This window comes from Schistocerca nitens, chromosome 4, assembly GCF_023898315.1.
Source record: "Schistocerca nitens isolate TAMUIC-IGC-003100 chromosome 4, iqSchNite1.1, whole genome shotgun sequence".
Classification (NCBI taxonomy): domain Eukaryota; kingdom Metazoa; phylum Arthropoda; class Insecta; order Orthoptera; family Acrididae; genus Schistocerca; species Schistocerca nitens.
Window position 1 is genome coordinate 532,955,725 of NC_064617.1, and position 13,733 is coordinate 532,969,457.

The 13,733-nt window shown below is 37.3% G+C and overlaps 1 protein-coding gene across 2 annotated transcripts in view; it reads right to left on the reverse strand.

The window, feature by feature from the left end:
- The window catches only part of LOC126253198 (probable phosphorylase b kinase regulatory subunit alpha), a 294,496-nt gene that overhangs the window by 135,029 nt on the left and 145,734 nt on the right, over positions 1–13,733 (reverse strand). Inside the window, exon 11 of one of the 2 annotated variants that reach the window (XM_049954368.1) lies at positions 6,148–6,295. In XM_049954368.1, coding sequence (XP_049810325.1) covers positions 6,148–6,295 — 148 coding nt within the window. Of the gene's footprint in view, positions 1–6,147; positions 6,296–9,834; positions 9,983–13,733 lie in introns of both variants that reach the window. The other variant, XM_049954367.1, reaches the window with a different exon arrangement.

The window sequence follows — 13,733 nt, forward strand, 5'->3', positions numbered from 1 at the left end:
TAAATAAATAAAACAGAATGATGGAAATGTTGTCTCGGGAGCTATTAGATACAGAGCAAGTAATTAAAGAGAACAGAGTTGAAAATCTTAGATGGCTGTAAAACAAGACAACAGAAAGTAATGATGAATACATGACCCTAAAAACAGAAGCAAGTCAACTCTGGAGGTCAATTAAACAGTAGAGCTAGGGCAAATTAATTTCAGTAGTAGAATACGATATTTATGGAAGAGAAGAATTTGCATATAAAATAATTGAGTACTCAAATAATGATACAGAAGGTAAAAAAAAAAGATGACGTAACTTACCAAATGAAAGCGTTGGTATGTTGATAGAGACACAAACAAACACAAACACAAAATTCAATGTCTGCTTGGTCTGTATATGTGCGGATGGATGTGTGTGTGTGTGTGTGTGTGTGTGTGTGTGTGTGAGCACGCGCGAGTGTATACCTGTCCTTTTTTCCCCCTAAGGTAAGTCTTTCCGCTCCAGGGATTGGAATGACTCCTTACACTCTCCCTTAAAACCCACATCCTTTCGTCTTTCCCTCTCCTTCCCTCTTTCCTGATGAAGCAACCGTGGGTTGCGAAAGCTTGAATTTTGTGTGTGTGTGTGTGTGTGTGTGTGTGTGTGTGTGTGTGTGTGTGTGTGTGTGTGTGTCTATCAACATACCAACACTTTCGTTTGGTAAGTTACATAATCTTCTTTTTTTTTTTTGATATATTTTTCCCACATGGAATGTTTCCCTCTATTATATTGATATCATTAAAGTGATAAGTAAGTTACAATGATTAGATTACTATTGGAAGTTTATGACAAATGAGAAGCAAACAAGTAGAATCTAAGGAGAACAAACAGTAACACCTGAAAGAGGTGAGATTGGACAGAATAAAAAATAAAAATAGAGGATATGTTATGAAAAATTAACAACAGGAAGACACAAGGAATCAACAACATAAACACTGAACTGATCAAGTATGCATCTCCTTGTATGAAATTTACATTCTTTCTTTTATCAACAAATGCTTGCCAAGAAAAGAATTTCTTTTTGCTTTGGCATAGTACACAGCAGTTTCTTCTACCTTTATTTCACTCAAGTTTCATTATAGAAATCAATCAATATCTATAGATTATACCTCAATACCAGTTTAAAGCTGAAAGCAGTCCCAACATTAGATGCATTTATTCATATTTCCTTAATTGATACAATGAAATACATGCAAACTTGGCCTATAGTAACTGTATAAAATCCATTGATAAAATGGTAGAACAACCAGTCATTAAATCACTCTATCTGATACAGTGTCTGGTGGATTACAGAGGGTGAAAAAAAGTTGAACCTGTGAGCCTGTCTAACCATTAAAGTCATCTACCTAGAAAGTTTGAGATCAGAAATACCATTAAATGCTAAAACATGTACCACATTAGCTGCATCACCAGTAATGACTCTTGGTTCGGATTCCACATTACACTGAATATTTTATTATTATTATTATTGTTGTTGTTGTTGTTGTTGTTGTTGTTGTTACACACTGTGCCAAATTACCTCCCACACAGTTATTCTTTACTATTTCATTTCCCTGAATTCTATACACAATGTTACTCAGCAGAATAACACATCCCTACCCACTTCTGTAGAAAGAGTAGGATATGCTGGCCTGTCTGGACTTATTTACCTGCTGGGTATACAACATGGAATCCTAAAAGGTACCAAGGGAGTCAGAGTAGATGAGGAATTTCGTGCCACAATTACACCTCACCTGCTTCAGTGCCCTCACACTCAGATATATACTTCAACTTTTTTTAAAAAAAAAGGAAAAAAAAACACCACACCAGTGAATTCAGCAGGTAGACATATCTTGAGCACGCACTCAGAGAATACCATAGTATGCATCTGAGTCCAGCTCACTGCTGTTAACTACAATGCAGTTGTGTTGCTGTGCTAAAATTTCATCAAATATGCACTTAACTATGTCCACAGTACAAATCTTTTTAAAATAATTCTGGAGCAGGATGGTAATATAATATAGACTGCACCATTAGATCCTCTTTCTTGTCAATCTCGAATGGTCTTGTTTATTATCGTCAGTTCATAGTTATTCACTCAACTCGAGGGCAAGTAATAGTACGGAATGCTGGTGAGCCCAGGATTGATAGTACATATTATGTATTATGCATCATGAGAAGCAGCCACTGGATAACAGGTAATTGTTCATTAGTCTCAACAAATAGTGCCAGAATTGGGGTGGTCTTAATGTCTCTCTGCCAGTATAGAATTTTATGATCAGGTACTTTCAGCCTACTCTCCATGACTTTAGTAAATGCAGTGCCTTTACATCTTTGGCCTTTGCATCCATTGGATGTGGTACTCACATAAGCCTATTCACTTAAATGAAACCCAGAAACGTCAACAAGTTCTTAAGATTTAAAACAGTGTTTCTCATTTAGAATATGAGTAAGTTAAAAAGGTGACGTAACAACTAAAACTGATAAAACATGGTATGTGATAACAATTTGAAAGCTACCCTATGTGTCCACTCCTCCAATTACCCATTATTAGCTGCAAATGGCAATGGTTATTACAAATCCAGAAAGAGAACAGAATATAGCAAAGTCATCCACAAACGACTGGCTGAGAGTCTTAACTCTGGATGTAATGCTATTGATGGCTATAACAAATACAGGCATAATTAAAATACATCCCCAACAGACACCATTCTCTTATTTGTCTCTCTCTCTGGTGAAGTGTATCTGATTTAATGCCTAAAAAAGTGGCTGGACACAAAGGATTACATGATACTGGGCAGGTGTCTCCAGAAGCCCAATCTGTGAAGCTGTCCAAGGATATTATGCTTCCAAATATTGTCATAGACTACCTCAGTAATGGATAATACACCAACAAGAGATTAATTGTGCTGGAAATATTGTACTGGCACCTCCAGATGGTGAGGTTGTCACAGATTAAACATTATCATCTGAACCCACAATGGGAGTTACTAATTAAAAGAGTAATTTCCTCTTGTCAACAAGATTAAAAACAGCAATGAGAATTTATCTGCCTGGTTTTCAAAGTTCTATAAAACTGCTGTACTGGATTCAGTGATTGGCCAGGGCAGTCTGCTGGGCTTCAAATAAGGCACAAGGAAAAATTCCACATGGAAACAGAGACTCCTGTACTCCTGTGGTGTTGGGATAGAAGTTCCAACTTAGCACCATACATGCTCTACAGCAAGAAAAATCTGAATTCTGGTTTATAGTGACAGTGTCTGAAACAAAATATTTAGACATAATCTAAACAGTCACTAGGTGTAGTTTAATGATACCCCTGCTTCAGTATAGTAATTACTGCTGACCTGATATTTTTGCCAGGTATCTCTCTTGCAGCTTCCTTCACTTCTGTGGTGGTAGTAGTATGATACTTCAAATCTAAGAACGCATGCCATTGTTTTTTCTCTTCCTATCATTGCTCTTCAAGACTTTGCCTTTGCGATTCAAAAAGTTGCAAGATTCTCAACAGATGGTTGACGCCTGAGCCATTGCATAGTTGCACACTAATCCACAACTGCAGAACAACACTGGTCATACCATCATAGGATATGTGGCATATGAAGTCTCTTGAAGACTTAGGAATAAATGTTTGTGATAAGATCTTTCTAGTTCTGGTCACTGTTTTGGTTTTTGGAAAGAATCAGTTGGCTGTAAAATTTCCAGTCTGCTCTGCTGAACATGCTACATGCTTCTTTTTGAGTCCTGTTCCATCTGTTTAGTAGCTTTAGACAGTGACATAGGCAACTGAGTGAAATTCATTGTTCACTTTCTACTGAGCAGCATATGCAAGGACAGAAGGTGAGATATGTGAACTTGATGGTTTACTAAAACAGAAAGAGCAGAAGTACGAGTGCCTACTTGAGCAAGGTTTACTAACACAGGAAGAGGAGAACTAAGTGGATCCATTTGAGTTGAGTTCAATGTGTGTCACAGAGAACTCATTATCTGATGTAAACAACTTATGATCTTGTAGTTTTCATTCTTTTCCTGGATTTCATCAGTTCTCCCTTTTTTACGATGGTGCCAATTTAGAATGAGGCATGCAACACCAAATGATGGAGTTGTGGTGATCTGTGGAACTGTTTTGGTTCAACAGCAGATTTTTTGGTAATTTTATTTTTGCAAGGGCACTTTTATGAGCATTTATATTAATACCCATGGCCTGAGTCGACTTTGCTAAAAACTTTTTCTCAGTATTTTTATTGAGGGTGGCTGTGACAGATGTAGGAAGCTGAAGGGACTTGTATTCCTTCTTTACCTTAGTATATGATATGTTTTTTGCACCTTCAGCTCCTGGATCCTTCTCTTTACGGAAGATGAGGCATTACATATTCCCACCTAATGTTCACCTAGGCAGTTCAAATGGAAGTATGGGCCAGTGCATTAGATTTATTCAGCAAGATGGGGAATTTCACATTTTTCACATGTTTCCGGACCATTACTCTTAGTGATTTGCTCAAATTTCTGTCAGTTAAAGCACCATGAGGTTTGAGATATTTGGTCTTACTTTCAGCCAAATAAATCCAGCTATTATATATTCTAGGACAACTTGTGAGTCAATCATCAGAGAGAATGCTACCCCCCCCCCCCCCCCCACACACACACACTTTTTTTTCTTTTCAAATACCATTAATCGACACATTACGTTATGAACTTCAATGACTTCTTTGTTTAACCACTTCTCCTGATCCTCTATAATGTCTAGCTGAAATGTTGTGTGTAGCTCTTAATTTGGACTATGCCTGATCAGGAGGTCTACACTTTTTTTTACCTCAATAACTATCCACACCACTGACACATACTGCTCCTTGAAGTTGGTAATTTTACAGTTCAGAGTCAACTCAAGATATGGTGACACACAATATTTCAGTGTCATAGTGTGCAGTAATTGCATGGCTAGCGCTTAGAGCTGATAGTTCTGGCAGTGATCACGAGTCCCCAATTCAGAAACTCCAAGTTTGCCAGACCCATGGACGGCAATGTCTGGCTGAATACACCATTTGCCTTGATGCAGTAGGCATCTATGGTGCGTCAAAATACTACTACCTGGTAAGCAGAGAAAGAGCAAGTGGCCTTCAGTGTAGCATATGGAACAATAGGTCAATTTAGAATGTTCAACAAATGCTTATCTTAAGTACAAAATAGCACTATCATGATATAATTAACTTTAGGGAGTTTTAGCCATGTTCTGTGGAATGCTTACAGTGATTACATGGAAATATACAAAGTAAACGACAATAAAAATGAATCTAGTTGTAACAAATGACTGTAACTATTTAATGCATAGTGATACAAGGATAACAATTAGAATGTAAAAGGTAAATTACAACACTCACCAAATAGCAGATGCAATGGGTTGTCAATAACAGGCACATGAAAAATAATAACTTTTGGGCAAATCCTTTGAGAAGCACCCCCCCCCCCCCAAAACACAAACACACACACACACAAATGCGTGCACATGTGCACACTCATCAAAGCCTATGCATTAACTATCTATACACACAATTAAGTTTGTACAGAACATCTAGAGTGGGAGTCCTATTCACACTTGCCCGGTTTTTATACCATTAATGGCAATTGTTAATGTTAAAGCTATATTTCACATTATTTTGACAGACTCACCAAAATTTTATGTCTATAGTAATTTTTTATCTGCTAAATGCTGCAAGAGGCACTTAACCCTCAGCACGTTTTCACTCCTTCCTGTAAAGACTGTGCACAATCCATGCTATACTAACTAAAATAACATCACTGATTTCCACAACTGAATATATAGCCCAAAAAGGCTTATATTAAAAAATCAGGCAATACATCATTATACGTGGTGTCTTTCACATAAAGACAAAGATGGGTGTCAGTTATACAGTGGACAGAGATCTAATAATAAAGAAATGTGAAAAGCATAAATTTTATGTACAACATTTCAAAGCTTTTAATTAAATGGATGAAGGTGAATTGTTTTCTTCATACAATTATTTCCTGTACATAAACAGTAAAAGTACAAACATTTGACTCCATAATTGTTCTCAGCCATTTTCTCGTAAATTCAGTAATATTTGTAAAGGAATTATGTTGTAAAAATCAAATTATATGTTTACCTAGCAAGCCATTGTGGCCAATTATTGTGACTGTCGGCCTCCCCAGCATGTGTCGCCAATTCATGGTAAGAAAAGCTAGGTCATTCTTGAAATTGTTGATGAGCAGGTCAACATCATTTACCGTGTAATACTGTTCCGTGTCAAACTTCTAAACTTCATCAAGTAGAAAAAAAAAAAAAGACATGGACGGATTATTTAAGGAGCACAAAATACACCTACAATATCTAAAAGGTGAAACTTAAGAAGGCAGCACAAACATGGGAATGTGACAGTATCATTCATACAGTGATATGTTCAAATGCATGCACTATTGCACACACGCACGAGTGAATGTTTTCCCTCAGGCACTTGCACGCACAGACTTGCACACAGACATATATATGCACATGCACACACTCGCGTAAATACACGTAGGTACAGAGCATGAATGAATACGAGGGCTGTCCACAAAGTAAGTTCCATTTCTATTTCTATCTGCGGCAGCGCTATGATCGCAGTTCCGAGCAAGCACGGCACTTACTCTGACTCAAGGAGAAGACATGTACACCATTTTCAGATCACTGCTGCCGACGTGTGCTTTGTAATGCTTCTTTATAGTGTCAGCCGTAATTGAAAATGCCACTATGTGTGAAATCAGATCTGTGATTTGTTTTCTAAATGTAAAGAAAGTTAAACCAATGGAAATTCATCGGTAAATTTGCGTGGTTTACGGACAAAATGCTATAGAGATTCAATGGTTAGAAGATGGGTCAGACTGTTCAATGAAGGACGTGATCAAGTGCACATTGAAGAATGAAGTGGACGTATGTGGTTACTGATGAACTAGTTCACACAACTGAAGAGAAGATTAAGCACAACCATAAGTTTACACTTAATGCCCTTGCTATGGAAGTTCCGCAAATCTCACGATCAAATGGCTCTGAGCACTATGGGACTTAACTTCTAAGGTCATCAGTCCCCTAGAACTTAGAACTACTTAAACCTAACTAACCTAAGGACATCACACACATCCATGCCCGAGGCAGGATTCGAACCTGCGACCGTAGCGGTCGCGCGGTTGCAGACTGCAGCGCCTTTAACCGCTTGGCCACCACGGCCGGCATCTCACGATCACTAACTCATGAAATTGTTACTGAAAACTGAAATTTCGAAAACTTTGCTCAAGTTGGGTACCCAAAATTCTTACTGAACAACACAAAAAACAATGGATTGGCAGTGCACTTCAGTTTTTGAAATGCTACAATGAAAAATAGATAGTCACGGGGGATGAAACTTGGGTATCATACAACACCCCTGAAACAAAACAGCAATCAATGGAATGGAGGCACACTTCATCCCCATTGAAGGTTAAGCCTAAGCAAATCTTGACACCTTGAAAAGTCATATGCACCGTTTTTTGAGACAGAAAAGGCATTTCGCTGATTGATTTCTTAGCACGAGGCCAAACAATCAATGCACATATTTACTGCGAGACCATTAAGAAATTGCACTGCACAATACCCCATGGTTGAATACACAAGTGAGAACCTTCTATGAAGAAGGTATACAAAAACTTGTGCCACGCTATGACAAGTGCCTACAAAAGTTTGGAAGCTATGTAGAAAAGTAATTTAACAGTTGTAAATTTTTGGACGATAAATATTTTTTCTGCACCTATACACATTTGTTTTATATAACCAAACGGAACTTATTTCATGGACGTACCTCATTTAAAAAAAGAGAAACACAGACTGAATTAATGTGATAAAAATTTAAATGCATATGAAGTTGCAGTTCCCATATGGGGGAGAATCTGCCTTTCAGCTGACATAAGTAGTAAGCATGCAGCACTCAGTAATAGTTAACTTACTAGAGGAGCATTTACACAAAATTTGTTCATGGGTTTATTTCGTTTTGTTCCCAAAAATTAAGTTTTTCATTTTGTTAACGTATTAAATATGTTGTGCGAACAGCAAATTAAGGTAACAAATGTGAATGAAGATATTGCAACAGTTATCAAAACAATTTAGCACATAATTCACATGGAGTTGCCTTTTTTGAAGAAACTATTCAAAAATTTTATATGTATGCAATACAACATTAAAAGTGAACAACCTTTTACTCTGGGCGAAGAAAAATTAATGATTTCACTACATAAATAGATAAACGATAATAGCAAAAGCCAAAGAAAATTAATTTTACTAGAATTCTCCCTCTTCGATTCTGCTGACAAAATTTTTCTTGGACGTATAATTATGACATCTTGAAAAAGTGTACTATTTGCTTTGAGACAGGGGAACATATTCATATTAATTATGAATTGTTTTATGCGAAAGTCTGAACATAAGATAGCACATCAATTATCAGTTAGAGATATAAAATGGTTAGAAACAACTACTTATATTCCATACAACTTGTTTCACTATCTCACTTGAGCAAGTTTTTTTCTGAAATTTAGTGCATAATACAGATGCATCATATGTACACACATACTAATATTTTAGTACGTGCTTTTTATTACTGAGCTGAAGAAAAGTGCTATTAGTTTTTAAATTTTAAATGCAATCAAAAGTATTAGAAAGTCATGCCAACTGACCTAACGACTGTATTAAAGGAAAGGGCCAAAATAATATACCAAACAAACAGAGGTAAAAAGATATATACACACTCAATGTAAAAATAAAAATAATATATAACAAACATTTGTGACAAAAGAAGTGTCTTCTTGTCAGGTGTTGAAAGAAAGAACGATAATGATGCTAAAGCCATGTGCAACATTGTGTATTTGTCAGTCTGCTGAAGTTGTTCCCATTTTGCTGACTAACATGTAATCACACCTCTTCGGCCAAAGATATTACTAAAAAATAATAAGAAATGATCTTTTTACAATGACAAGATTCCATAATCATTGATTTCTTTTTCTTCCCATGGAAAAGTGTTATCTCTAATTCATCCACATTGTGTTAACTTACTCTAGTATACTTCTGTGTTAATTTTCTCTAGTATATTACTGTTGATTTCACTCTCTCTGTTTCTAAAATTCTGGCTACAAGATGATATTTTAATAATAAAATCAAACTATGTAACATTTTATAATGGTACACATGAAACCCTTCTTCAAACACAATTAATAGACCATGAGTCACAGATTTACATTCTTCTAAACTTCCATTCAAACAGAACTGCAACTCTGTAAAATGCTATTATTTTTATGACTGTCATCAGGTCTTCTGGGATCCAAATCATATTAATACTTCAGCATAAAGCAAGTGCAGTGAATTACTTTGGCATAGAAAAAAACTGCTAAGAATTAAATTCACTTTGGCTAAAACATAATCATCAGTTTTCTCCAGCATGTATATTCAGTGTATCTTCATATACATGCTGTATCAGATCAGTTGTACTGTCAGTCAGAATGGACAGCAACTAGTGATTAATTGTCCTATTACTTGCTGAGTGGGGAGGTTTACATGCTCCAACACCAACATTAATTTGTTTAGTTGACATACATACACATCCAGGGCACAAAGCTTGCTGCACATTCCAGACAGGTAATTTAGATTGGTTCTGTTTATTAGTAGATAAATCTCAGCTTATTATTTTTCCACTCCGTCAAAAGACCACATCAGAATGGATTATTCACTGTACGGTGCATCACTATATTTAAGAGGAAACTGTTGAACACCAAACAATAAATGCAACAAATACCTAAGTGAACACTTCTTATTATCATCACAACAAGTGGACGGCCAAGCATATTCTGCCACGCTGACTTCAGAAAGTTAAATTCATTCTTGAAAATATCGATCATCAATTCATAATCAGAAGCTATGTAGAACTGTGTCAGATCAGTTAGCTAAAAGCAAAAAGAATAGAAAATGCTGCACTAAAGATAAAGTGACAAAAATTAACAAAAGGAAATAACTTATTAATATGAATATCAATAAAATAAATGAGGTTCTTACATTAAAGTGAGCAAAACTGTATAATCAGGACACCATTGGAAAAGATTGTTGTGGACACAAAAACATCAACAGGAAGGTAAATATGGCTGTAGTCTGCATTCATTATAACAGAGGAAAAAGAAGCACAACAGCATGTACTGCGAAGGTGTCATTCTTTTATTGTGCAATTAGTCTGTGTATGAGCTTTCAGCCATTATAAACGTACCTACATCAACAGTTTCTAATGTCAAATGAATACATGACAATAGCTCATATATGGCAGAGTTTCAATTTCGACTGACAGCAGAGGATTGAAAAAGTAATTTGGTCAAATCAATAGTTTTTAGTACCACCCGCATCAAAGGATTCCTCAGTGTGACAGTATTTATTTTTAGCACTATTGCCCTCCAAAGCAAGGGAATAAATCAATATTTTCTTCTAGGCAAACACCACAGCCTTGATAAATTTGAAGAAAGACATTATTCCACTGGGCTGTATTTCAAAATACTTTACACCATCCAACGAGTTTTAGGCACGGTCCAAATTTAAGTGCATCTATAGCTACAGAAGTGGATATATCATCCTCGAATCAAATAAAATTTGCATGATATGCATATTTGTGCATAGCATTGTCATCAATGTTCATCTTGTAATGCATAGTTACAAATCACACTTACGTTATAGGCTGCGCTTATTTCAGTATGGTCACTGAAATGAGAGACAGAGGGACATGGATACAGTACAGAGTCATAGGGCTTTGTGAAGCCATCTTGTCACGATTCACCTTGAGTGATTTAAGAAAAGCATGGAACAAGTAAATCACAATGGTTACACAAGTATTTATCAGAAGAGAATGGGTGAAAAAAAACTCTTAAGCTTACAGAGAAACTAGATCCTGCAAAGAAATGCATTGTATCACAAAAGGTATTCCTCTGATATTTTCATATAATTTCACTGTGGATGACTTGAAATATCTGCTTTTGAAGGCAGTTCATATCATAATTGTATAAAATTATCAACACACAATCGAATATGGGTAATGCAGAAACAGGTTTAATAATCCAGAATGAGACTTTCACTCTGCAGCGGAGTGTGCGCTGATATGAAACTTCCTGACGGATTAAAACTGTGTGCCTGACCAAGACTCGAACTCGGGACCTTTGCCTTTCGCGGGCAAGTGCTCTACCATCTGAGCTACCGAAGCACGACTCACGCCCGGTACTCACAGCTTTACTTCTGCCAGTATCTCGTCTCCTACCTTCCAAACTTTACAGAAGCTCTCCTGCGAAACTTGCAGAAGGAGCACTCCTGAAAGAAAGGATATGGCGGAGACATGGCTTAGCCACAACCACAGCCACAGCCTGCGAGCAGGAGAGCTTCTGTAAAGTTTGGAAGGTATGAGACGAGATACTGGCAGAAGTGAAGCTGTGAGTACCGGGCGTGAGTCGTGCTTCGGTAGCTCAGATGGTAGAGCACTTGCCCGCGAAAGGCAAAGGTCCCGAGTTCGAGTCTCGGTTGGGCACACAGTTTTAATCTGCCAGGAAGTTTCAGGTATAATAATGGCTAAGAACATAGGAATGTGTGTGTGATAGTGTGAACAGCATAGTGAATGCATTATTATAGCCAAGATAGACACAAAAAAGTAAAAACATTGTGCACCTTCTGCCAAGGCTGTGTACAGACAGGAGATGGTTGCTATGACTGGTTTGCCACAGGCAAAGGTGTGTAACTGGGCAATGCATTATCACAGCTTCAACTCATCACTATATGGATGAAATAACATCGTCTCTGAAAGAAAAACTGATGATGACTTTGAATGCATTTACCTTTGCATAAGATGTGATGATGAGGACGAGCACAGAAGAAGAAATACACCAAAAAATAAAATGTAGGACTATCAATTTTTGCCCAAAAATTAACCACACAAAAATGGTTGTGATGGCACTCAACAAACAAGAATTGGAGAACACTGATCAAGAAAAGAAGCTAGAAAATGTGGACCACTTTCAGTATGTTGGTAGTGTCATAACTCAAGAAGCCAATTCTTTCACAGAAATCATTAACAGAATTAAAACTCAAGAAAATTTTTTACCTTACTTATTTTTTACCAGTAACTACATACAGCCTTGAGACCTAAGATGCCTACAGGTCAGTTCAGGAAACTGATCACTTAATTGAAACAGTGTATGGAAAAAAAGAGGAGTAGAGTGGCATCAAGTCAAGAGGAAGAAGTGTACCTGGACAGAGAAAGATGGAAAGCGATCTCGTACCACAAATACACAACTGGGGATGATGATGATGATGATGATGATGATAGATAGATAGATAGATAGATAGGTGCACAACCAACATCCATCACATTACTACAAGTTTATATACACATTAGCTTCACATATTATGAAGAGTTCAAAACTGTCTGACGAGGCAAAACAGATTTTTCAGATGACAGTTTAACTGTGATGGGGCATTGGGTATCATCTAACATGTGACATAGGATGAGTAGCACATCACAGTCACTGCAGACCGAGGGGAAGGAGTGGTTGTCTTCTCTCGGCAGACCAGGAAGCCAAACATTATATGTTGATGGACACAATCCTATTGGGAGTCAGGTCAGAGTGATTTCATCCCATCAGAGTGACTCGTATGAAGTACGCCACAGCCAAATACTTGGTTACACTGACCGCATCTTATTGCTCCTTATGCCTTGCCTCTCTTCCTCTCGCAGTTGCTTTGCTTTTTGACTCAACAGTAAGAGAACAGCCCGAAGCAAAATGGAATACAGAGTTATACTGAGTTCCCTCCAGGTTTCTATGGCTGCTACATATGATTGTTCATTTCACTTAATTTCTACATGTTCTAGTACCTAGCAGAATGACATCTATTTCCCCTGTTGTTGACAAAGAAGTAGTTTGTCTTGTATTAACTGGGGCATTTTCTCTGTTGCATAAATTTGCAACAAAGCTCATAAAGCACTAAGAGACTCAGAGCAGATGAAAAACTTTTTGGTTGAGGGGTCTTGTTGAGGGACTGTATGGTTGCTTCAGATGGACATCATAGTCCACTGTCTCTCAAGCTAAATCATTAGAAACATCAGGCTGAATCAGATGTACTATAGTACAGGTATAGCTATACTATAGTATAGGTATAGCACCATGTTTAGTGAGTATTCAAATCATATTCACTTTGAAGAAATTTCATGTCTTTCTTTATGGCCCCAAGTTGCAGCTGGTAATGGACCATAAGTCATTGATCACATTTTTCAAACATCTCATGTCCGAGACCGTATTGCTCATTGGCTCCAGTGCTGGGCATTGTTCCTCAATAAAAATCTAGGCAATTTCAGAGGCACATCCCAGGATGCAAATGTGGATTTTCTTTGCTGCCTCCCCTTGGTGCCAGATTACAAGTTCCATCAAGAAGAAATTCTTTGTTTCTGCCTACACAACGAGGCTCAACAAGCTGTGGACAATTTTCCCATTATGGGATCAGTCTGCATCACCACCACCACAGAGGCAAATGCTGCTGTCAAACAAGTTTGCACCTTCATCTTGAGTGGGTGGCTAGAGTAGTTGGCCAGCAACAGTCTCTCCTCTTTGGCATTACTATGGGTTGCAACACCATTTGCTTCTAGTTAATGATGTCATCCTTTTTAATCAAAAACCA